Raw genomic sequence first — 26,616 nt, forward strand, 5'->3', positions numbered from 1 at the left:
GCATCTCAAATCTTTTTAAGGATAGCTGGTAGAGATTTTGCAACTTTTATTACTTGAGTGATCTTGTTTTTCCCGTGGGTCATCTTTTCAAGGTATCCTTGGTCTCTCCCATTTGTGTTGCAGACTCTTTCAGGAAGGATGCCACAGATGGGCTGTCTCTGTCAACCTGTGTGGGGTTTGCTGACCATCAGGACTGGCTTTCAGCGGTGGCGGGGAGGGGGGCAGGGAGTCGTTGTTGGGTGCTTGACAACCAAAATAGTAAAATGTTTGCTCCATGTGCCGTGGTGTGCTGCTGGCCACCAAGTATCTCTAGGTCTCTCTCCAGAAGTGATAAGGATGCAGTTCCTTGCCCTCTTAAACTGTGTGACCATGTGACCTACTCTGATCCTTAAAATAAGTGTCAAAGTGATGTGTACATAGGAGCTTTAAGAGCATCAGGATATGATTTGCTGTGTTCCTTTTTTTCTGCCAAGGTAATATGGCAACATCTGAACAATAAAATCTGTCAGCCCAGGTCCATGAGTGGCTCAAACATGCAGACCCTCTTACCACCCACACTGGATATGCAACATGGGCAAGAAATAAACTTTTGTGTTAAGCCACTGATATTGGGGGGGGGTGTTATTGTGTTATCTGCTGCAGCAAATTCAAGTCTATTTATTCAGATTCATGTACATATGAGATTTCCTTGTTCCTATTAAACCTCTTAATAAGTTCCTTTTCTTTCCTTTTTTTTTTTTTTTTAAAGTAGGTTCCCTGCCCAGTGTGGAGCCCAGTGTGAGGCTCGACCTCACAACTAAAGACCTGAGCCAAGATCAAGAGTCAGACACTCTACCTACTGAGCCACCCAGGCCCCCCTTAATAAGTTCCTTTTCATTCATTTTAAGGTCAGCGTTGGAAGAGAGGAAGCACTTTTTCAAGCTGCCATCTTAGAAAGTTTAGCAGCATCTGTCAGTCTTGACAGCAAATGCCTGGGCATTGTTATAGATCCAGCTCCGGAAGTTTTACAAATTCCTGTTCTACCTGATGCTTAGGAAGACTCAGATGTAAACACAGTTCGGTCTGAGGGCTGAAGTCAGTTGTCTCACTTCATATGCCCTGATCCTGATTCCCAGGCAGGATGATTTTAACCAGCTGGGGTGTGGTCCTCCAGTGTGATTCCTTCCAGACACTTCCCAATGCCGTGGGGAATGGCAACACTGGCTCAACTCAACAGCCCGCCCGTGGTCCCGGCACTACTCTTTCCTCACAGAGGGAGGCAAGGAGTTCTGATTAAAAACAGTTTCTGCTCTTACAAATGTTTTTCTTCTTAAAACATCTGGCCACTAAACACCAAGCAAAACAAACAGAACAGAACAAAATAACAACAGAACACATCTTTTAGGATTATAGCAATGGTCTTTGAACCACAAATTTCTCTTAGAGAAGTTCATTCCTTCTGGGGAGTTTGAAGAATTACTGGATCCTCAGCATACAAGACAGTGAAGTGCCAAAAACGGAGACAAAATTATTCAGGGTCAACGTGATGGAAACCTTTTGGGGGAGGAGTCTCCATTTCAACCACAAAACGGACCTGGGAACAGGATCTGCTTGGGGAGCTGAATTGTTTTCAGAAAAAATGCTGCTGTTATGGGGAATCTTCCTATTTTGTGACTAGTAAGCCTTAATGTCAGCATTACCAAGCTGCTAAAACTGGGGGTAATGGATGCATCCACCAAGATCCAGAGTCACTCATTTTTCACATTCCACAGCAAGGTAGGCCATTTGCAACCAATGCACGGTCACCACACCTATGTTTAAACTTAATGTTGGCACAAGTAGTAACTCTGAAAAGGTACCTGTCTTTTCTCCTCTTTCAACTACGCTAGGGGCAGAGCAGATGAGTAATAAAAAGCTCGGGGCAGATATAAAATCATGTGAGGCTCATCCTCAGGTGACCACCAAGTAATAGGGCAGGGGAGTCACTTCCATGAGTGGGTTCTGGTAACCTCTCTAAGATTTGCAGAGAACTAATGAAAGAAAAGGCAGGTGTTCAGTTCACAAACCAAGGAAATCACCTCTACTTCACTGTCCTTTTCCCCCTCTTTGGACCGACAGCTCAAAGCCCATGCTGAGGCTGGTATAGAAAGTGGCCAGCAATGGCAGGAGGCCCATCACCAAGTCCCAAAGCACCCGGTCATCCCTCATAACAGATGGCCCCTCAGGTGGATGCCAAGTACCACATGTTGACTGGGCATGGAAAATAATGAAAGAAGGGATGGACACTTAAAAATTCACAAGATAAAGTCATAATTTAGGTAGGGCAGGCAAGACTTTATCTTCGGAATAATTTTCCATTCTAATCTCTGCCATCAAGCAGGAGCCATCCAGTTAGAGGGACATGATTTGGTTTCATGAAGAAGCCATAGTTAACATTCAATGCCTTTGCCATCCTTCTAGGAGAACACAATGTTTTTGCTGTCAGGACAAGTAGTCAGAAGGAATGTCAATGCGATGTTGACTTGAAACCTATCTCAAATCTTCTGAATAGTTACTATCACAAGGCTATGAACACATTCCCCTAGAAAATACTTTTTGTCCGAATCCCCCAAGTGGACCTGCTTTCAGATGATGTGGTCACACTTTCCCCTTGTGTTTCTAGGAAGAAAACCATTGCGCTAGTAAGGTACTGTGATGGAATGCAGGAATCTGGCTGTGTAGCCTAGGACCCTTTCATAATGTTCATTGTATTGAACATGTAAACAAAACAAAAAAAGCCCCAAAAGTGTTTTTTGTTTGTTTGTTTTTTTGGGGGGTAACTTGTCTTATAAATTGCTTGGAGAGGTTTTTGTATAAGTTTATAGTCCCCCCCCCCCTTTTTTTTTTACAGAAGGTTGTTTATGAGACTACTACTATGTTTATGTCTAACCCTAGGGATTGTTCTGGGTCTCACTGGAAAGACCTCATTGTTAGGGAAGCCTGTGGGGCCAGACTCATACCCTTGTTCAGTTCCCAGGATGTGAGATCAGTGTAGGTGGGCCTGTGACCTTATCTCTAGTATGAAGACCAGGAGGATGTGATCCCCTGCCCTTTGGGAAGTACAAGTCTGTGATACGGACCCTTCTCTATGGAAGATTGGACCATCTGTGGCAAATTCTCCAGCAAGTCATAGCATTTTTCTGCTCAAGAGCCAGGTGTGGCTGAGGAGAATGAAGATATATCCCTTGGCATATTGACACAAGTTTCTGTCTGGTCTCTGATCTCATAACTCTTTACCTTTCATAGCTTTAAAAATTAGCTTTATTCTATAGTTTTTCTTTTTGGCAATAAGTCTTAAACATCAATTATACAGAAATGACAAAAGGCTTTTGAATTTATCCATGGCTTCACGCATGACTCATTCCCATTGACTTGGCTCAGAAAACATTCAGGCACGGAAGCAAGGAAAGAATCCCACACCAGACACGTCACCTCGAGTGCGGTGCATGACACATAAACATCTTACATGAGAAACACTTGGGGACAGCCTTTGCCATCACACATGTGGATACCTTCGTACAAAGATTATTCTTGACTGAGGAAAAGAAATACACGATCATTGGCTTCTAGGCACATTTCAGGGACTGATACTGTAGTTCTTAATCACAGCAGCGAGAAGCATCATTATTTGTCATCACGTAAATTTCCCCATGGCACTTCCATACCCCACACCCAGAGAACGGAACGTGGCATGTGTCAGAGTTTCTAAAGATAATTACTGAATAAATACGTGACTTGCAGATCTATCCACACTCAAAAGGGATAGATCATGTCACCTTCCCTTTAAAGAATTCATTGTTCGAGAAGGTTCTCTTTGAGGATAAGTGCAAAGCAATTTAGAACCCATGGGGCACCATTTCTCCGTGGTGACTGCAGGGACTACTAGTCACCCCTGCAGCACTGAGAAAGAGCACAAAATAAAGATAAAATAGTTACAGTCACACTTGAATGAAGTGGAGGCATCATACCAAGAACGTCTAAGCTACTCAATTAAAAAACTCAGCTGTTTCAACTCAACCAAAGCCTTGAGTGTGTTCAAGCCCATCCATGAAAGACATAATACAACAGCCATTCGAGAAAATTCTTTCCGTAGTTGAGGACTTCGCTTATTCCAAAGTCCAGAGTCAATAGGCCAGGGGGTAGTAAGGAGCCTACACTCGGAATGCCATAACCCCACTCACTGCTGATGACCTCTAAAGGACACAAGAGGGGGACCTCCTGGGGTCTGTGGACACTGGAGCCTGTGTGGGTCTGCTTTGGAGTCTCAGTTCAAGCACTTTCATGACCAAATCCAGGCAAGTTCAGGCAAGGGTCAGGACTTCATCTAACTGGGCAAAACTCCTGCATTTGATTACTTGTTATCTTTTTGGTGAGGCATTTCTTTTCAATATTCACCTTGAAGGGTGGTAAGACATTCCTCCTTCTCTCAGTCTTTCTAGATGCCTGGAGATGAAAATCACCTTCCTATCTAAACTGACAGGATTAGTGAATCTGCCCCTGTTCCCTGATCCAGGGGGCTTTATACCATTTCAAAATTTGGTTTTTTTTTCACTTCAGCCTGAAATGTCCTTCCTCTAGTGGCACTATTAGTTCATTTTTACCTGTCCTTTAAGGCTCAGGGACCACCCTCATCTTTCAGCAGGCCTGGGCTAGGGACCCCACCAGAATTTGAGGCCCCACAGCAGGCCCCACTGAGCTGCCTCGCCTCACACGTGGACTCAAGCTGCTTGCCTGGGGGTACCCTCCCTCCGTGGTGACTGACGGGGTGGCTGTTAACTTTTATTTCTGTACACCTCATGCTTAAAATCTAGTAGTGTCGCATTAATGTTTACTGGGTGACTGTCAATATCTTTGCAAAAGTACATTCCAGAATGTCAGCATTGCGTTTGATGAAACGCTATTAAACAGTGATTCATTCATGTGTGAGTGAGCATTTCACGCACAGCCTCGGGAAGAAGGATCCACACTGATAGGAGCTTCTGCTCACAGAATCTGATGGTGAGGATTTGGAAGTAACTGGCTTCAGACTTTAGAGCAAAGATGTAACATTTGGCCAACTGCTTGGAAGGACAGAAATTTCCAGGTGGGAAAAGCTGAATGGTGCTTATCTTTCTTGGAAGGTTTGTTAATGATGAGGGAGCAGAAGGCTAGCTGAGGATCAAACATAAGCTGACACCTGCAACTTCCCCTCAACTGCACACTCCTGGGTGGGACCTGTGGGACATTCTTCCAGGAATCTCCCAACTAAATGTTAATACCTTGCTAGAAGGGAAGGCAACCTGAACAATGGCAAGACCTCTGGTGTCTTATAGGTTGGCCCTCTTTAGCATATGAAAGTCCTTTTGAAATCTCCCTTTTCCTTAGTTCCCCCAACTCCTGAGTATCTAATCAGACACTCAAGACCCCAGTGTGCCGGCTTTTTCTGCCCACAGGTCCTGTCCATGTTCTTTAATAAAACCACCATTTTGCACCAAAAATGTCTCAAGAATTCTTTCTTGGTCGTCAGCTCTGGACCTCACCCCACTGAACCTCACCTATACTCCAAAACCACATCCCTAAGACTTCTGTGCCCCAGAAGCTGGAAGGAAGCATAATACCACAAGCCAGGGTGGGACAGCTCCCCTCCACCCCCCCAATCCCCCCCCCCCCCCCCCCCCGCCCCAAGGCTTCCAATGGCAATCTGTCCCTCCAGGAGGGACTCACTGCCTGAGCCCCAGAATCCTGACCACCCTAGGAGGGAGGCTGCACATTCCTGCTCACCTTCCTTACTTGCACATATGGGACCCAGGCACCAGGTAGGATGGAGAAAGGGGAGAGAAAGAAAAAAAAATTTACTGTGACTGGGAGATCAAAGGTCAACAAAGGGATTAGACTGGGGGGAGGGGTAGGAAAGAAAGAACTCCTGCTCCATCAGGACTCTTCTGGAAGTGAGCTGCTAAGGCCTGTGGCAGAAAGGGTCTTGGTGTTCTAGTGAATTGCCCAGGGGGCAACAGTGGGTGTGTTTGTGTTCAACCCACCTTCCATAGAAGGGAGCAACTGTGGTCAGTTCAGTCCATCCGAGCTCAACACATCTGACTTAAATAAAGGGTTCTAATGCTTTTTTTTTTTTTTTAATCAGTACTCAAACTTGCCAACTGCAGAGGTTTTTGCTCCTAGCTTCCCTTGCTGGCACATTAGGCAAGGTCAAAGTCTCATGGCAACGTGGAGCTGGGGCCCAAATAGAGGAAGTGGCCACAGACATGTCAAAATATATAGAAATCACCAAAGCTCCAGCACAGTGTTGTTCCAGAACTTTCTGCAGTGATGGAAACATTCTCTCTCTGGGCTGTCTGGCACAGGAGCCCCAAGCCACACGTGACCACGGAGGACCTGAGATGTGGCTAGTGGGGCTGAGGGCTGAATCTCAAATTAAAATTTTAATTGTAATTAAACTTTGAATAGACTAAAGTGGCCTGTGGCTACTGTCCTGAATGATGCAGCTTTGGAGGTCACTACCCCCCCAAACCGACTTGCTCTAGTGTTTCCTTCCTCAGTTTACCTCAGGATCAATGTGGCAGGCACAGATTGTCACACGTTTCCTGTTGCACAGGCTGGGTACCTGTCTTTAAAATCCAGAAACCTGGCCTGAAATGTCATTTTTTAAGCATATCTTAAAATTAAAATTTTGTGCTTGCATTGGCCTCTGGTTTTGCTTTTACAAGATCCTACAACATGCTTGTGTAACAGGTTACCGTTTCTGCAAGTTATCAAGAAGGAATGTTTCCTCTAGACCAGGTCTCCCAACCATATAGAGACTGGGGAGCATACACGGACTTTTCCTCTTTGCCTTAGTCCCAGGGGCCTGTGTTCCGTGGGGCAGAGGCCTGCCCGTGATTTTGTTTTCTTGTGGAGGTAACACTGAACTGAAAATCTTCTATCCAAAGCCATCATCCAAATTAAAATAGAGGCTTTTCAGCTCAGCTCCACCCAATAAGCTATGTTGGTGATGCTGCTCTTGGTGACGGGCGAGTAGACACTCTCTAAGGCTTCCAGAAGAGTTTTCCCCCCAGATGACCTGCCTGCCTCCTGCTCCTCTCATTATGTACGTATCAACCCAGATACCTCCCTGGGCACCAGAAGCTGATGTTCTCCGGGACAGGTGATCAGAAACCATCTCCCACCTCTGGGCAAAGCAGCCTATACCTGTGCAGGTGGTTCAAGCAGAAAGTCCCATCAGCTGAACTTTGATGGTCTTCTCTAAGCGCAGCTTTGCGGGGGGTCCTACATTTGGGAAACAGGTGACTCCCCTACTTTGCATTCACAGTCAGCAGTGGCAACTCAGGCTTCCAGGGAGAAAAGGCTTTGTGAGCCATTTAGGGATGTGTGTAAACGCTGTCCTACTTTAACTGAAAGAAAACTCTGAGAAAACCTCTTCTATCTGTAGGTGAAAACAACATGGCGTAGCATCACATCAGAAGATGGGCTGACATGAAGCTTCAGGGGGCTGGTTGGTTGGGCAAACTACTCACATCTAGGAACCTCAAGATATTCTGGCTAACGTGTTTTCTCTTTGCCTTTCAGCAGTCCTCACACTGACCGGCCAGGTCGCCTATCTATCACCGACTAGCCCTTATCAGTGAATGCAGGGAAGGCAGGTGATCCTCGGCTTTGTGCAAAGGGAATAAAGCATATAAATACCATAGGCTGTCTTGCACTTGCAGTAAGCCCTTGGGTCTCCCCGTCACCCATCCTCCCCCTTAGAAAGGCCAGGGTCATCTTGCCCTTGGGCTTCACACTCACCTGTGCCCCGAGAGTGGCTGAAGTCACCCTTCACCACTCGGCATGTCTTGCCGTCCCCACTGCAGACTCCACACCGGTCTTCCTTGGCGGCAGACCCGATAATGCCATCACAGCCAATTTTCTGAATGACCAAAGGGCTGGGTTATTCCAGGTTTAAGACTCGGAGAGATTTTCAAAGAGGATCTCAGCAGCACTGACTTCTCCACTAGGCCCAGCAAGCATGGTGCCTGGGGCCCACCATCTTTTGAGAGGCCCGACAAAATATTTTAAAATCAGAAGAGAAAAAAAATGAATAGAATCTAGCTCGCAGTCTATCTGTCTTTATATCCACATAGTTGTCATACATATTTTTAAATTATTTGTTAGAGAGGAGGGGGCGTGAAGGCAAAAAGTCCTCAGAAGTCCCACTGAGGCTGGAAGCCTGCCCCTCCGAGCGCTGCCTGAGGCAGATGCCAGCCTCTGACTCCCACACACCTTTCAGGGCGGCCACAACTTCACTGGATTCACATTTCCCTTGGGGCTACATGGGGCAACCTCTGGCTTGGTTGGAAGAGCCATCAGAATAGTCTGGAGCAACCACCCTGACTTTCCTGTTGAGGTCAGGAAGCCCAGACCTCATTGAGACATGGCTGGGAATGAGCCCCCGCAGTTCTCTGTTAAGACCCAGCCCAAGAAGACCCCTTCCAAAAAGGCCTGGGTGTGATCAGAGAAGAGTAACCTGACCCTGAGTGGCTCTGGACAGCACAGCCCAAGTCAGTTCATGAAAAGTGGGAAGGAGATATGAACTCCTGTTCTCCCTTCAAAAACAAATGCATGGGTTTTATATTCTGCAAAACAACATATCGAGATTTCTAGTATGGTGAACATGGAGTATTTAATTGTTCAGTAGTTAAATTGCTAAAACTCCCCTCTCCACTTTTTCCCCGAAGTGAATACTTCCAGAACAAGACCGAGTTTCCTTATCACCCTGCATTAGGGATTGGTGCTTTAAGGCGTAAAGGAGTCAACAGCCAGATTAACTCAGGCCAAGGTGATTTTGCTCCTTCCCACGATGCTTGGAGGGGTGCTAGCAAGGTGCTTCTCTCCTTGTACTACCCACTCCTATAGCAACTTCCTCTTGGCCCCATGGCTCATAACTTAATCAGAATACACATGCTTTGTGATGGTAGCGCTGGTCTTTTTTTTTTTTTTTTTTAAGATTTATTTATTTGCCAGTGAGCAAGCGAGCGAGCATAAGTAGGGGGAGGGGCAGAAGGAGAGACTCTCAAGCAGACTCCCTGCTGAGTGCGGAGGCCAATGAGGTGCTTGAACCCATGGCCCATAAGATCACAACCTGAACCAAAACCAAGAGTGGGATGCTTCACCGACTGGGCCTCCCAGGCACCCTGCACTGGTTCTTCAACAGGAATGTGCATCCACCTTTCCAGGAGGGCTATCAAAACAGACTGCTGGATCCCGTGCCCAGCAGGGCTGTGCATTTCTAACAAGTTGTCAGGCGAGGCTGCTGCTGCTGCTGCTCGTCTGGACCATATCTGGAAAACCACCCCAGGATGGGATGCCCTGTGAAGGATGAATGTGTGTTCCTCCTAAGCAACAATCCCAGAGTCTCATCCTGGGATCCTATCATTTCCTTAGGGAAGAACTGTGAGAAAATTACTGTTGCGCATCCAAAAATGGTAGCATAACTGAATATGTTTCGGAGAAGACCTGAAGATCTGCTAACTGCTGAGCAAAGTGAGTCCAAAAATGACCATTAAGAAAACTGAGAAAGAGCAGCATTTGGAGACTAGGGGGAAGGAAGAAAAGAAAAATTCAAATGTGTTCAAAGTGACAGAAATGCAGGCCAAGGGCAAGGCTGGGGCCTTTAGCAGCCAGAAGCCAGGCAAGGAATGAGTGCAGGCAAGTGGACTTGAAAGGGCTGAGGAGATTTAGGTGACACATGAAGACCCAGATGGTAACTGGCTCAGACTGCAACACCTCGCTGGGGCAGAACACCCAAGGGGGGCCCAGAGGTAGACCAGTTGCCGCAGGGTACCTGGCACCTGGAGCACATTATAGGAGCTGCCACAGTTCAGGGTCTGGACCACTGGCCGATCTTTCAAGCTGCTCAATATAAAATGAAGTAGGCTAAGAATCCAAGGCAGCCAAGATCCAAAATTTTGCTCAACCAGCATGCTCAGCAAAGGACCTAGAAGCAAATCCATGGGGTCCTGCATGTGTGTGCTGCCCATCTATATTGCTCCTATGTGTTCAGAGCTTCATCCATTTCCCTAAACCCTGATCTCTTTCATGTCACCCCGACCTGATATGTGCCTTCCCCATCTCTCAGGTGCTTTCAGCTCTAGACTTTTCCTATATGGGCTTCCTATTTTCCTTAAACCACACTCCCACTCAGCAATAGTAAGCCTCTGGCTTGGCTATCTACTCCCTGTCTGGTTCCTCAGTTGGAATTTCCTGATGAAACACTTTCTAGATGCTCTAAGTTAACACCCCACTCTGTCCAGGCAGCTTCCCTCCCTAGCCCCAGTGATGGCACCTGACAAATCTGAGGCCACACAACAAGCTGTCTGGCGGGGCCAGGAGCAGTCCCTCACCTCTCGCCTCCCAGTCCTGGGATGGCTGGGTATCTCCCCTGATTATCCTCAGCCAGGGACTGGTGATCACTGGGAGTTTCTGGAGAGCGTGGGGCTCCTTCTGAAGGCAACTGGGTTTGCAAGAATGTAGAAATGTTCAGAATAAAGAAGCTAAAGGAACAGGAGAAACGCCACCTGGAGGGAAAGGGAATGTGAAGGGAGAATCTGTGCTAGGATTTCAAAAGGCCATCTGCGGTCTGGCTGGGAGATCAGGACAAGGGGCAAAGCGTGTGTTTGCAATCTGCCAGAGCAGGAATTCACCCAAAAGCAGAAAGGGCAGGCATGGGTGGTACTTCAGGAAGAAACGGGACAGGGACTCAGTGGGAGGAAGGGCCCTTAGGAGAGCACACACTTTCCTGGATGAGCAAACCACTTCTCCCCCAAGTCCCCTGAAAGAAGGACCTTGGTGGGAAAGAGACAAGTGATGAGGAAAAGTCATGGCATAAGTGAGGGCTTGTGAAGCCCCTGCACACCCAGACCAGCATGTGGTGTCTTTGTGGCTGACCCTGGCAGATGCTGTTGGCCCACACAAGCAAACGCAGGTCTGGAGCAATTTCCTACCCCTCATGAGACTCTTGTCATGGCTTGGAGCACAGTATAAGGAACATGTATACGTCTGTGTGGCAGCAAAGCCCCAACCAGTACCCATTTAGACCTCATGGCTTCCAAAGTTGAAGTAAATGCAATGTTTCGAGTTGATTTCCTTTTTTTCAGGGATGAAGAACAAGTCAGTTGTGAGTCCAGCAAGGCCTGATGTCTGTGGGGATGCTGGGCCATGCTCGGCCTGCAGGGAACTAGCCCTTGACTCTTTTCTGAGGGTCTGGGATGTTTACAGGCAAGTCCAGGGGGCCCCATCCTCATCAGCATCTGTTCAAGAGGCCCAATATAGCATCTAAAGAGTGTGGGCTTAGATCTGGATCTGATACGGGGGGGATCCTTTCAGAAACCAGATTTTTTGGTTGGTCATGGGGGATAAAATTAGTCTATGAAAATGCTATGTCCTTTCGGACAAAGTCTGGCTCTGTGTGCTCTCGATAGCCTAAAAGGAACAACTTGCCCCAGTCTGACCAGTAGTCAATTTCTAGGGTAGGAAGAAGCCCTCCCAGGCCCAGGGACATAAGATGGCCTAGGGTGGGAGTCCTCCACTGCCAGCAGGCCAGAATCACCTCGAGGGCTGGGCAGGTCACCCATTGCTGCAGTGGGGCCCATGGATTCGTCATTTCCAGTGAGTTCCCAGGTGATGCTAGGGGCCCAAGACATATTGGGAGTCCACTGTCCTAGGTCTGGAGCTCAGAGATAGAAATCCTCATGGAGGTAGCCATTGCTACCAGATGCCAAGCCTTCTGTGTCCTGTGTACCTGTGTAACTCTCCCTGTTCTCCACCCACACCCCCTTGGAAAGACCCTCGTCATGAATTTCCACTGATAAATTAAGTCCTGTTGCCTCGACCCTCTGTCACCCCGAGCTAAAGCAATTCTGGGCTGAGGCATCCCGGAGGGATGTGAGGGACCCCAGCTGAGCCACGGGACAACAGAAGCTGGCTCCCCTATACTTTCAGGAAGCAGAGGTTCCTTACAGTGGTGCTCAGGCCAAGGAAATGATCCATGGGAAGATCCATAACAACAGAATGTCTAGTCACAAAACCATAAATGCCCTCAATTGAGGGCCTCACAGATCACCTGGATATTCTGTCCTTCTACTCACAAGCTGGGTACACTTCTACACCTCTCCACCAAGGAAACAGAAACTCTGACCTGGAGACTTCAAAAGCCTTGCTTATAGGATTTACGTTATCTTAACATGTTTAAGTTGTCAAAGGCTGGATACAGGGGAAACTGCTCTGTTATTTTCTCCTTTATCCCTAAGCAGCATCTTGTTTCCATTTTAAAAGTCAGCTTCTTTCATTAAGACTTCACCTCTAAGAACAAAGCTATCCTCAGCCCTCACTTCAAATTGTAGCTAACGTCCTTCTGGATTAGGGCTAAATTACCCAGGCAGGTAGGCCATCAGCTTCTCTTCCTAAATGTTATGCTCAAGGTTGTCATCAAAACACATATCCTGAGGATGATTACAGATTTGGATATGAGCCTCAGTTTCCCCATTCTTAAAGCAAGAGTAGTAACCTCAACCTCAGAAGTAGAAAATGACCTCTGCTCTGGCTCACTGCCTGGGGCCCTGGTGATGGGTGGGTGCTGTCAGGACAGATGGAGACCGCCAACTTCCTTCACAGGCTAACTTCCTTCTAGGGGGTTGGGGGACAGCTTCCACTGTCTGAGCAGATTGGGGATGAATAGGTCATTGTCCTCTATCCCTTTTTCTTCCACGGAACCCCTGCTCTCTCCAAAAAGGGAAGAGAGGGAAGGAGAAGGTAGGCAGGACCACATCCTTCCCCTGTCCCTCTTGGTAAAAGATGCATGGAGAGCCAGTGTTTAGAGGCTCACCCACAGGTGGGCTTTCCCATAATATCAATGCAGCAGGTCACTGTCTGCCCTAGGGAGCTTCTCAGATCAGGTGCAAACAGGAACACACACAGGGTCACCCTTTAAATTAATTCTTCAGGGCACTCGGGCCGGGACAGCTTTGTGTGCTCTGCCCACTCTGCTTGGTATTATTTTCAGCACTGAGTGCATTTGAAGGCAGGGCACACAAAGGATGCCAGTGTCTGAAGAGCAGTAAATCTGAGAAGCAATGCACAACAGTCACACTAACCTGCCAATAGTGGCATTTCCTCCCTTTTCACAGAGTTAATGCAAATGATATAGAATATGCTTGTAAGGGACTGGGATTTTTTTTCCCCACAATGGAAGCTATGATAGCATTCAGTTCAAGTCATTAGTTCTGAATTTTTCTGAGAGGGAGAGAGAGAGAGAGACTGACATGGAGAGGGATAGAGGGAGAGGAAGAGAATCTTAAGTAGGCTCCATGCTGGGCATGGAGCCCTAAGCCAGGCTTGACCTCATGACCCTGAGGTCATGACCTGAGCTGAAATCAGAAGTGAGATGCTTAACCAACTGAGCCACCTAAGTGCCCCACTTATTTATTTTTTTAATTAATTCCAAATTTTTTTTTTCATTTTTGTTTGAAAGATTTTATTTATTTGACAGACAGAGATCACAAGTAGGCAGAGAAGCAGGCAGAGACAGAGAGGAGGAAGTAGGCTTCCCGATAAGCAGAGAGCCTGATGTGGGGCTTGATCCCAGGACCCTGGGATCATGACCTGAGCCGAAGGCAGAGGCTTTAACCCAGAGTCACCCAGGCGCCCCATTAATTCCAAATATTAAAGGAGTTTTGTTTTTTAAACAGGCTCCCCACTGAGCAGGAAGCGTGATGCAGGGCTTGATTTCAGAACCTTGAGATCATAACCTGAGCCAAAGGCAGATGCCCAACTGGCTGAGCCACCCAAGCACACCCCAAACGTTAAAGGAGTTTTAACAACTGTACTTATGAAGTCTGGTATTCTAAGAGGGAAAGATGACCAAACCAAAGGAAACAGCAAATAATAAACTCTAGAATCTCCCTGGGTTTTCCTAGTGATCCCCAGCAGTTACTTTTCTGCATACTCTAGCCATTCCTGCTATCCACTGCTGAGCTTTCAAACAAAGTATTAAAGTTCCTGGTCCGTGTCTGCAGTGGGGAGCACTGTTCTGACAAACCAGGGTATGCGACACCAGGGGAGGGCACTTCCGGGGCATAATCAATCAAAAGCTCAAGATAGCGGAGACCTAATAGAGAAAGCACAAGTTCTTTCTAGTAGAGACAGACCCTGTGAAACATGCAGAAAGCCTAGAAAAGCTTTAGTGCTTAGCACTGTGGCCTGGAGCAGGGCACAGGATGAGCCAGTGTCAGGGCGGCCATTTTCCCCAGAAGTGAGGAATATCGATCTTTAGTGATTTGAAATCTGGATTCTACCCCTGGAATCCCAACACTGCTTTGATGGAAGATCACCAATGACGGACAACCTCTTCGTTACCACATCCAGTGGCCTTTTCTCCATCCTCATCTTTGAACTGGTGATTTTTTCTCCTGAAAGCGTCTGGTATCTACTTTTTCGCCATGCTCATGGTCACAGCCCAGTTTAGGCCCTGATGATTCAGAGCATGACCTACAGTACCTGTTTCCTCTCCTGTGCTGCCAGATTAATCTTCCCCTAAGGAGATGAGAAGGCCCAGGGTGAAGAAGGCCCAGGAAGGCCCAGGAAATCAAGACCCTCCGTGACCACATCATACCTGCTCATCTCTTCAGCTCACCTCCCTTCTCCTTCAAATCCACACTGAACCCAATCTCCTACCATTCCCCTGCTGCAAGCCCTATTGCCTCTCAGTCTTGCCCTAACACCCTCCTACCTGGTTTCCCAGATTCCACTCAGACCCTACCACAGCCAATTCTCCATAACCAAGATGACTTCACTCTGCTTCAATCCCTCCACTCCTGTCAGAATGAAATCTAGGTTCCTGTCACAACCTCCCAGGCCCTATATGGCCCAGAGCCTGACACCCCTGCCCTCACTGCCGCTCCCTCCAGCACCTGCCACTCAGCCCTCCTGTTTCTGGAACCCACCAGCCTTAGAGCCACCTTCTGCCAGGAGCACTCTGTTCTGCCTTCACAAAGCTGCGATCTGCTTGGAGAGAAAAGCCATGCCATTCACAATCTTCCTCAGCTACAACTTCTCTCAACCTATGACAGCATTTTCTTCTCCACATGGATCAGTCCTTGGAACGACCATGTTTGTGAGTTTATGTGTTCCTTGTTTATACATTGCATGAGGACAGGGACCCCCTTGGTCCTGTTTGCCACTGCACATCTAGCACACAGAATGTGCTCAATAATCTCTGATGAATGAATAAATCAAGTTCTACCCTATGTGCTGTTACGTCTAAATCAAATCTCACTGACTCTCAATCATGACTTCATTCTTGGTTGTTAGGGTCTTGCATGGGTAAGTCTTATCTTCGGGATACACTTCAACCACAGGGAGGACAATGTCTTACAATTCTTTGTATTCTTGTCCCCCATGCCCAAACACAGCAGCCAGCATGGTGTTAAGCACATCACAGATATTCAATGAATGCATAAGAAGGATGGTCTCTTACCAAAGCTGGGTCCTGGGGCAAAATGGGAACAGGAGACTTTGATTTTCAGAATGGGTCCTCTGCCTCTCTCTTCTGTGCCCTGAACCTGCCAGCAACCCCTCCCCAGTGGGTAAGTTTATTCTCTCCTATTTTGAATTGGGACTTACTTTCTCATACAGGTTTGGATGGTCTTTGGTTGTTTTGTTTTGCTTTTGCTTTTGGCCAGGAGAAGCATTTGCCTTCTTTAACTTCATAGCTATCTTCTTACTACAACTCTTTCTCTTCTGTTGGAGGGATGCCACTGACTTCTTGCTTTAATTTTAACTGAAAGCTTTTAGGTCAGTAGTACGGCACCCAGCCCAGCATGGCCTGGGCTCCTGTGTTAGCTGCACCACCCCTTGCTATGTTTGTCTTCTTGATTTTACCTTTGTTTGGCTAAACTACACATGATTTCTTCAGAATGAATGCAGGAAAACTAAAATTTCTGAGTTCTTCTGTGTCTCAAATTATTTTGTTCCTGTGCTTGATTGATAATTTGGCTGCAGATTATCCTAACTTTGTGCCAGGGTCGGTGTCTCTGCATTTTTCTTCATCTTTCTTATTCCTGTTACTGGTTTTTTGGTCATCAAAGAGCTGATGATCTCTGGTTGACCGCTTGTATTTGAGAATGAGGTACAGAAAGGTAAACTGAGTGACTCTGTATATGGGGTTGGAGGTGTTGCATGGTAGGCTTCCATTTGGGACTGGCATGAGGGAAATTGGAGTCCAATCCCCAACTCAGGAGGGTGAGTGCTGTGCCCAAGCATGAAGGTCACATACCTGCTCCAGCTGCCCTTGAACAGTTTATTACACCACTTTGAAAAGGAGGGCCCCAATACTAGGTGTGAAGATCATTACGCAACAGCACGTCAAGCTCCAAGTGCATGGCCAGCCATGTTGTCTGACTCTTTGCCTTCTCTTCAGTTGCAGCCAACACCTCACACCTACTCTCCCTCCCAAGTCCTAGATGCCCTCAAGCATTCTGCTTTCTTTTCTGTTGTAACTCTGCTGGTTCCTGTTCTGACCTCTGCTGCTTTGTTCCTTCAATGGAACTTCCATTCTCTTCCACCCTTCAGAAAGACATGGCATCTTTCTTTTGTCAAAGAGTGACCTCTGTTTCTCTTCCCCATCATGGTTTGTGCATTCCTGCCTTTACTATCAGTTTAGTGGAGTCCTGTCATGGGAGAGGAGCACATGTGAGGCTCCATCTACCAGCTTAACCCAGAAATTGTTAAGGGAACTTAATCAGATGGAAGGGGTGCAGGGAATGACTTCAGAGCTTTAGGCACTGCTTGTCCATAAAGGTTAAGCACCAACAGTCCTCTGTAGGGTCATGACATGGGGAGCAGGAGCAATCAGAGGGTGTTGTTGACATACAGGCCCAAGCACGAGATCCTGGTATATTTTCCTGCATGCTTATTACCCTTCTTTACACAGTGGGACTCTGAGGCCAGAGTCTTATAGTCCTCCTAAATTCCACCAGTAATTCTACTTGCTTAATGGGCCATTGTACACAAAATGGGAGGCCAATAAATGCTGGATAATGAAAACTGTCCTCTGAAATGGGCTCCAGATTCCACAATCACAAAGTCTTAAGAGCAAGTGACCCATCCACCCACACATCCACTCCCTGGGTTTCTCCTTCAGTATGTAATCAAAGGCTCTCCTTCAAGCCAGCTGCTGGGAGAACAAAGATAACCAAACATAATCTCTCCACTAAAGCTTATGGGACCTGAAGGTCTTCCTGGTTTTCATCCAGCCCAAGACACATACACAGATTAGGAGCTCAAGCAAGTGGGACCCTAACTGGAGTATGATGTCTACACGTGTACTCAAGCTGGTGAGGCCTTAAAGAAAAGCCAAGTGTACCTGGTCTCAGGTATATCCAGATCTGTCAGTTTGACTCGCTCACTTAAGATCAGTAGCTCTGAGGCAAAGTCGCACATTAGAAACATATTAACTTGATTTCTTTGCCTCTGCAGGCCAACAATAGGAATTACGAATGATGGAACTCCTGATTTATACAGACTTGCTGAAAAATAGACAATGTTTGTGTTTCTTTCCCCGACTCGCTCCCACTTTTATGAGTGCTGTTAAGTTTCATTTCAGCATGTTAAATAGTTTGTGACTCACTGAAATGAAACTTAACTCAGTCCTCATAAAAACAGAATAAAATGGTATTTCCATGTTTGATGTTATGGTTTGAATCAGCCTGCTATTTGAAGCTTAGTGGAATCTGCTCAAAATGCCATTTGGGAGCCTCTCGTCCCCTCCGTTTTCTACCAACTAGTCACCGTGCTTCTCAAAATTTCCCAGAACTCCTTCTGCCACCCCAAAATAGCAAAATTTATAGCTTAAGGGAACAGAGGAAAAAGCTAGTAAGTGAACCATGGCAATATTTCTGTAAGCGCTATCTTATATAAAATGTGGATGATTCCTACCTTTTATCCTGTATAATCAGGTTACAGTACTGATGAATAAGTACAGATCCTCAGCTTACTGAACTCCTGAGATTTTTTTTTATTACTGTTCTTCTTTTTCATCAATTTTCCTTGCCTTAATCATTCACAAGTACCACAGGAATCCAGAATATTCTACTTTGGCAATTACTGTAACAAGGCATCAATACTATATACTTGTATTTAATTTCTTATACTCTTCTTTATCTTTTAAAAGATTTTATTTATGAGAGAGAGAGAGAGCATGAGAAATCAGGGGGGAGGGGCGAGAAGAGGGAAGAATCTTAAGTAGACTCCGCACTCGATCTCACGACCCTGAGGTCACCACCTGAGCCAAAACCAAGAGTCAGATGCTCAACCAACTGAGCCACCCAGGTGCCCTGGTATCTCATACTCTTATTTAAGCATGCTCAACTTTATTATAAAACTTCATTAACTATGACTTTACTAAGTTGGATTCTTGTGAGAATTGATTTCCTGAAGCTTTATGGTTTCTCTCTGAGGAGTAAGAACGGTTAGTAAAATTACAGGTCATATTTTCACTTCCTTCAGGAAGGGAGTGGTTTCTCGGGGATTTAATCTCATGAGGCGCCTATGTGTACATGCTGCCACCACCTATCAGGAATGTTGTCCTTCTGCTAGGACTGGAGGCAGCTGATTACTGGGGTTCATCTCCTCTACCAGAGGAGATGGTACTTGTGAGAACTGACGAGGGGAGAGGTGAGGCTCCGATGACCCTGAGCCAGCCCACCTGCCACAAAACATTGGGGAGAAAGGGGCACTGTCTGCACCTGTGTTGAGGAGTGGTGCTTGGTTAGGACAGCGGTCAGTAAATGCCATGACCAGGATGGGGGTGAAGGCACTGGAGGCAGACCAGGGGCCAGGCAGAGATGGGGTGGCTTCTGGGAACAGAAAGGCAATACTTATATTATTGCCATCACATTCAAGTGCAGGGCAGGCTCTGGCTGGATGGTCCCAGATGACCACAGACTGAAGGCTGTCAGAGCCATCGTGCAGCAGCTCACCCACGTTGTTCTGATTGATAAACTGGCTCATTTGCTGTCATGGCACTGGGAAGAGTTCCTCATTGAAAAGCATGGGGTTAGAACAAAGGTCATAGAAGGGGCCCACTGGCACTGATCACTTTCAGCTGAAATCATGTCTTGCGACTTCATATGACCCCACTGGTTGTTCATCATTGTGCTGTAGGATGGCTGGCGTAAGTGTAGAATTTAGGAAAGAAAAAAAAAAAATCCTGCACTTGACTTACTGGCAGTTTTACAGAGAAATGTTGCCAATTTCGGTAACAAGGATAAGACGTGTGTTCACGCTGTCTCCAAGCTCTGCACATTCTCTACAACAACACTGTAGCCTTGAGGGCTACCAGCCCCACCACTGTCACTGCCTCCTTCCCCTGGAGGACACCTTGCCAAGACTCTTAGGCACCCAGTGCCTATCACTGACACATATCTGGATTTGATAATAAAGCCAGGCAATGCCTGGATGTTGTCAAGTTCTTTTCCTGAAAAATCTCAGTTTGGGACTAGTTTGGACTTTGCAGGGAAAAAAAATCCACTAGGGTTGAAATGGCCACAGGAACTACCCTAGAAGTTGTGTCTGTGTGTTTCTGCCTTTTTCCCTTTTACTCCATCAGGTGTCAGGAGGCAGAGAGAACAAGCAAGATGTGCTGCCTTATGGGGACCAGTACAGTTAGGGGGAATGACAGCTTCTCTCCCCAGTGACCCCTGGAATTTACAATTGTTCAGTTTTTTTTTTTTGTTTTTTTGTTTTTTTTTCCATGATACTGAGCATCAGAGCTGGGTGTTAACTTTGGGAGGCATGGAGACCTCACAGGTTCTGGGACGCAGCTTCTCTTTTCTTAGCAAAATGAGAAGCCCCCCCCCAGGAGCCCTTGGTGAGTGTGTTCCTTGCTTACTCTCATGCTGCAGGTGCTGGTCTATGGAGGCCAAACAAAGTAAAGTGAATACTGGAGGCAAGACCTGGCTTTCCTTCCCATGCCAAGTGCACAGCTCTCCTGCTAGCCATCTGCTTGCTTTGGGCTTTGGGGACTAGCTCCTGACAGGTGCAGGTCAAACTGAATCATCAGGAAATACAACACACGTGGCATAAGGGAGGGTGGCATTACCTGAGTCGTGGCTCTGTGGGCACTGGAAATACACAGCCTCCTGACTCCCTTCCCCAGTTCCACACATCAGGAGGATGCTTCTTCTTAGGGAAAAATAGTCCTATCACACTGAGTTGGGGAGCGCTGCCTCGGGAAGGCTCAGCTTCTAGTGTGCCCCCAGCTCAGGGAGATTTAACACAAGTGGAAGATGAGCTTCCATCCATCGTCTCTCCCTCCCTCCTTGTTTTTCCTGTTGTCTTCGTAAATGACACTTATCATTCATTCTAATGAGTCACAGATTTTCAACACCAGGATGGCTTTGAGGACTATACTGCACTGGGCATACTGCTTCCCTGGGTACCACCTATGAAGGAGTCAGCTTTGTTCTACTCTGTCTTTGGTAGCTAAATGCAACATAGCTTGTCCAATAACACATTCACATGCATCTTCCAGCCTGATCTTAGTATTCAACCTGTTCTAGCCCTTTGTAGGAATGGCTTAAGTTACTTTAAAGTTTTTTAAGATTACCATGTTGCCACTCTTCTTCAGCCACCTCAGCTCTCCAGCTGGCCTGGGGTGGGCTTCATGCTCAGTTGCTGCTGAGGAAGGAGGGGTGCCAGTTTGCAGGAGAGAGCACCCCTAGTGCCTTCTTGAGAAGACCCATCCCCCCCAAACCTCCCAAGGTCTCTGCCCGCTCCTCCCCCCACCGTACCAAAAACTTCTGGGGGTGAGGGAGCCTCCCCTCCAAAGAAAGTCGCACCAAAGACACAAGGAAAACATATTACCTGGCACTTGCCATGCACACAGAGGTCGGTCTCATAGGGCCCGCAGGGTGTGCCATCCAGGACCCTGTCGGCCACCAGCAGTGGGGACTCCTTCCCAAAGGGTGAGCAGTAGAGTTCACATGGTTTATCTGAGGAGGGAAAGGGGGAAGTGAACACTGATGGAGGAAGGGGTGTGTGGGCCACGCAAGGGGCAGGTGCTGGAGAGACATGAGCCAAGTGGGGTGCAGGTGCACGTGGGCGGTGGCCCAGAGGACAAGAGGTCAATCGATATAAAATAAAGGTCACAGAAGCCCAGCACATGTTCCTCAGAGGCATGCAGCTGGCCCCTGGAACATTCCACACAGCAAACGGAGAAAGATATGTGAGTGAGGGCTCTGGGGGTTCTTATTTACCTTATTCTCTTCATCCTTTGCAAAGATATAGTATTCCTTTTCCTTAAGGCATTAAAAACACCAGGCGGAACATTTTATTGTGTGCTGACCTCTGAGTGAACTGACTATGTATCAAGGGAGATCCTGGGATCTTCTCTTGTTGTGAGGGTGAAAAGGGGGAGAAGGTGAATGAGAATGCCTCTGGGTAGGAGGGGGTGTGGGCCCTGTGGATGTCTCCACAGCAGTGGCTTTTGTTAAATGCTTTAGTGCTCCACCAGCTGCTGGATAAAAGCAGTAGGGCTGTGATATATATGGTGAGAAGGTTCTGGGAGAAGCTGAGCTGAAAATACAGGAACAAAAGGGGCCTCTAGGACAATGTATAAGAGCCATGTCACCTGATGGGACGGAAACCCCTGGTTTCTGCTGCTCTTGGAACCAAGTGAGCTCCTAGAACATGATAAGCCCTCCTGCCTTTGCCCAGGTTGTTCCTTTACCTGGAAATCCCTCCCTGCAGAGCTTCTGGAACTTTCCTAACACCTCAGAAGGTTCCACTCCACAGCTTTCTCCTCTCATGCCATCTCTGACATAGACTCTCCAACTGCACTTTGCATACACCTCCATCAAAGCCCTTAAACATTATCCTATTGTCTTATGAGTGTTTGAGTGACTTCCATATACAAAAGGATTTTTTATAAGATGGGTTCCATTTTTAAAAGAGTTTGAAAGGGATAGGTTTTAATTATCTTTAGACTGAAGAACTGATAGTACTGCAAGACCTTAGAGGATAAAGGACTGAGATTTTTATCTCTTGTCCCCAGGCCAGGCCAAGGACATGGCTTACAGAAGGACTTGGTAAATATTTTAATCTTTCCATATAAACTTTAGAATCCGTTTGATGGTATCCCCAAAATAATTTGCTGGGATTTCATGGGAATTGTGCTAAATCTATAGATCAAGTCAGGGGGAACCGACATCTTGACAAATACTGATTCTTCCTATTCATTAAAATGGAATATCTCCCCATTTAATTCTTTTAATTCACTCATCAGAGTTTCCCTCATATAGATCTTGCACATACAGTTTTATATATAAATATGCCATTTTTGGGGTGTTTGTGTCAATGGTACTATGTTTTTAATTTCAACCCCATTTGGTCCTTGCTGGTATATAGGAAAGTGATTTTTGTACATTTACCATGTATCTTGCAAACTTGCTATAATTATTTACTAGTTCCAGGAAGCTTTTGGGTTTGTTGTTGTTGTTGTTGTTTGTTGATTCTTTAGGATTTTCTGTGTAGATGTCATCATCAAATGTAGTTTTATTTCTTCCTTCCCAATCTGTATATTTTCAATTTCCTTATCTTATTTCATTAGCTAGGACTTCCGGTATGGTGTTGAAAAGGAACAGTATAAGAAGAAATCCTTGCTTTGTTCTTGATCTTGGGAGAAAATCTTCAAGCTTATTTTTAAATAAATGAATGGATTTTGTTCTTTTCTATGTAACTCTGAAAGAGGAATACATTCCTTTCTCTCTCTCAGTCACCTAATTCTAATGACATTAATGTGATTATTTTTGCAAAGAAACTTCCAGAAACAGAAACACCAATGCTTTTGTGCTGCCTCTGTCGGTCCCTTTGTTTCCACCACTGGCTCATTTTCCAGTGGTCTCAGATAAGCAAGTGCAGGGGTAGAAAAAGGCTTTTGGAGTTGACTTAGCTTCAGAAGATCTTGGCATTCCAGCTGGATAGTTCCTGTCAAAGCAGATGTGTTGTCTCACCCAGGCTCTGGGGCTTTCATGATTGAATGACATTCAGAAAGCCATAAACATGTTCAGCAGCTTTCCACAGCTCCTCTCCCATGGAGCTCTGTTGACCAACATGCCCCGTGAGAAGTCTTGCCTTAAAACACTAGAAAGAAACTACAAAGGTTCAATAGATATGTTCAACTTGCTTGTTCTAGTTAGTTGTGGAGGTGCTGTGGAGGGGAGTTGTGAAGAACTTCCTAGGTAAGTAAAGTAATGATGCTTTAGAGTTGATTCATTCAAAAAACAGGAACTGAGTCCCTTGATCACACAAGGTACTGTTTGGGCACTACTGGTAAAGAAAGATGAGTAGTGTATGCTTTTCGTGGTAGTTTAATGGACAAGTACAGAGAAAATCCCAGATGAGGCAGACTGTGAAAATCCCCATGAAAAGGGCCTGAGCTGTTAGAGGGCAAGGTATAAAGTGGAAGGAATGTCCCAATTCCCCAGATAGCAGGCTAGAGGCAGCTGTCCCTCCATTTAGATGGAATGGTCCAGGAAGGCAGCCAGTGGAAGAAGTATGAGAGACTAAAATATAAACTGAGCTCACGTTCTGGAAGGTTCATTTGACCAAATTTTTGAGGTCAAACTTTTGAGGTCCTTGGGACCCCAAGGTTTCCCATTGGCATCTTGGGGAACCACTGGAAGAATGCAGCACCATAGCTCCCAGTCTGAATGGATGGGGTATTTTCTTCACACACTGGGCTTTCTCTTATGTTTCACTGTTAAGGAAAGAAGGGTCTTCCGGTCCAAGCAGTTTGAAAACTACGGATTTTAATTACTTTTAAACTGAAGTGCTGGAATAACTGAGCTTTGAAATGGTTCATTCAATAGCAGTAATTATTGTGATGATGGTGCTGATGTTGACAAAATCATAAATGAAATTAATTATCTACTATGTCAAAGGCAGCATGCTAAGTAGTATCTATGCATTTCAGGTGGGTGCTGTCATCGTTCCATCTTATAGATGAGCATGGGAGACTCACATGAGGTGTGTGACTACCCAGAGTCCCCTGACAGGCAAGGTCAGACCCTGGTCTCTTTGTCCCAGCCTAGTTTTCTTTTGACAGAGAATGCTAGTAGCACCAAATACCAAGAAGCAAAATGGTGCTGGTGAAAGCAAACCACCAGTTTCATGAATGTTTCTGGCTTCTGAGTGTCTACTCTGATTTGAGCAGAAATGGAAGTGGGATTTGGGTAGAAAAGTAGGGGTTCTTTTGTGGCAAGTAGGAAGACCAGACTTGGAGGGGATGAAGATGGTTTGTCTAGGCTCTGTTTTAAACATCAGGAAAATGGAGATTCTCAGATGAAAATGGAGATTCTCAGATGGAAGGATTTTGGCCTTTACCCCAGGCAAACAGGTACAATCAACTCCACCTACACTGGACTCTCCCAGCTGTAGACACTGTCCTCCTTGGCTTAGGCAGCTGGGGACACCCAGACTATAGAACAGAGTCCAGAGGTAACCCTTCCTTCCTTTGCTCAGCTGAAACTCCCCATTTGTCCATCTCCTTTTCTGGGGTCTGTGCTCAGAATTTAGGGCACTTCCATACCTCTAGGACAGTATAGCACTATCTCCAGAAAGGACTCGGGATGACCTTTATAAAACTTGAAAAGGAGCCCCTCAAAATTCTCTGAATATTCCTCTCTAAGCTACCTTGGGTGGGCAAAGAATCCCCAGATAAATTCTTAGTACAGAAGGAGGTCAAATCTTCTTAAGAACTATAGAACCATACACTCAAAGGAAAGAAGCTTGGAACATCCCTTTTACATGGCTGATGGGGATGCAAACGAAATTCTAATTGAGGCTGGACTGATTGGTGTGGTTCCTGGTCTCTCACCGACTGACTTGTTGCCAGGAGTTATGCTTGGATGGGAAAACCACAGATAAGGCAGGGGAGATGAGCGCAGGGGTTTGAGAGCCATATTATCTTATCTGGTTAGTGGAGGCTAGGAGGAATCCCCCTGGTACTCCATGGTGAAGAGGACACTTGTGGGTTTTAGTACTCTTGCTATTCTCTTTCTGCCAGTGGTTGTAAGGTCTTACTAAGAGATACCAAGGAATTCTGAGGCCATCACAAGTGCTCACTCTAGCTCTGTCTAGCTATCTGTGGGGGATACAGAGGAGGCTGCCCAGTCCCCTGTCCCCAAAGCTGCCTACCATAACTCTACAGCCAGGCCTTAGTTCACTGGATCAGAAGAAGCCACTTGACCATACCTATACCAGTCAGAGTCTATCTCTCCATCACGACCTCATGGCTATGCTTCATAAGGCCTTAACTTGACAGACTGACAGAGGCCAGCTGATTGCAGGTGGACCAATCAGAGTCTCAGTCTTGAAAAATCAGCACTAAAATTCAGATTTAGAGCAGCTGTGTCTACTCATTGTTGATGAACCTGAAGGAAGTCTGTACTCTCTTATCCATAATCCAGAATTCCAAAAAGCTCTGAAAACTGTGAGCATTTTCTTACATATGTGGTAAACACATCTGGCAGCAAAAACAGCTTTGACTAATATGAGGCTTTGGTAGTGTTCAGAATTCCAGTTAGAGACCATTCATGCGTTATTTGGTAGAGACATCCCTGTACTTCCCTGGACTGTGGGGTGCTTCCCTGGACCCCACTGGGAGTATTGGTAATATATGGTTGATGTGCTGTTGTTACCTAACACCAAAAATCCTTTGGCCACATCTGGCCCCAAAAGATTCAGATAAAGGATCAAAGTGTTGTGGGTCACGCTTCAGCCTCATGTGGACAAGTCACAAGAAAGCTACTTTTCAGCTGGGAATAGGAAGAAATGACTCACAAACACGAACTGTGATGGGCATGGAGAGAGGTCCTGATATTTTCAGAGGCCCTTGGGATCTGAGACACCCCACAACTTTGCAACAACTCCTCTCTTTTTCATTAAGCAACTCCAGTTGGCTTGAATGAATTGGAGTTAGAGAGACCTTAACCATCCTGTGCTCCATACCCTGGAAGGCTCAGCCCCAGAGGGGGTTCTGCCATGCCAGCCCGGGAGGAGCTGGGAATGCACCTCCATGTCCAGACACGGCCTTAGCCAAGCCCTCTGACACTTCAGTGGGCATGTGGCCTGCTGGCTTGGGCAGGAAGGACAGAACTCCTGAAGGTTTCCACTTAAATGAGATTCCACGGGGAAAGTAGAAATGGGGTGGGTTTGGCAACAGGCCATCTCCATGGGTTTCTGTCTAAAGGCTTTCCCACTTAGAACTATTTTCTAAGGAGAGCCTTTGTCTTCTTTTGGAGGTGGTATGGATTTGTGGTCCTGAGTCCTCCCTTGGAAAATCTACTTCTGCAAGAATTTTTTTTTTTTCAGTAAGAGAAAAAAGAAAAAGTATAGCTTCCCCTTTCTTGAACTGTGTGTCACTCGCCAAAGAATTCCACAGTGATAGCAATGCTATGAATAGGGGCAGTCATAATGGGCTTCGAGAAAGCCCAGAGCCCAACCACAGGAATCGTTCCCATCACGGCTGAGCTAGAATTGTGCCTTTTATAAGCTGATTTTTGAGAGGAGCAA

General features: G+C 46.3%; 1 protein-coding gene across 6 annotated transcripts in view; it reads right to left on the reverse strand.

Moving 5' to 3' along the window:
• The window catches only part of ADAMTS17 (ADAM metallopeptidase with thrombospondin type 1 motif 17), a 374,867-nt gene that overhangs the window by 132,533 nt on the left and 215,718 nt on the right, over positions 1-26,616 (reverse strand). For all 6 annotated transcript variants that reach the window (XR_009399014.1, XM_059371667.1, XM_059371665.1 and 3 more), the window contains 2 exons: positions 20,908-21,035; positions 7,798-7,918 (listed from right to left, as the gene is read on the reverse strand). Coding sequence is in view for 5 of the 6 variants with exons in the window: in XM_059371667.1 (XP_059227650.1) it covers positions 7,798-7,918; positions 20,908-21,035 (249 nt within the window). In the remaining variant the exon portion in view is untranslated. The remainder of the gene's footprint in view (positions 1-7,797; positions 7,919-20,907; positions 21,036-26,616) is intronic.

Source organism: Mustela nigripes, chromosome 13 (genome assembly GCF_022355385.1).
Source record: "Mustela nigripes isolate SB6536 chromosome 13, MUSNIG.SB6536, whole genome shotgun sequence".
Classification (NCBI taxonomy): Eukaryota; Metazoa; Chordata; class Mammalia; order Carnivora; family Mustelidae; genus Mustela; species Mustela nigripes.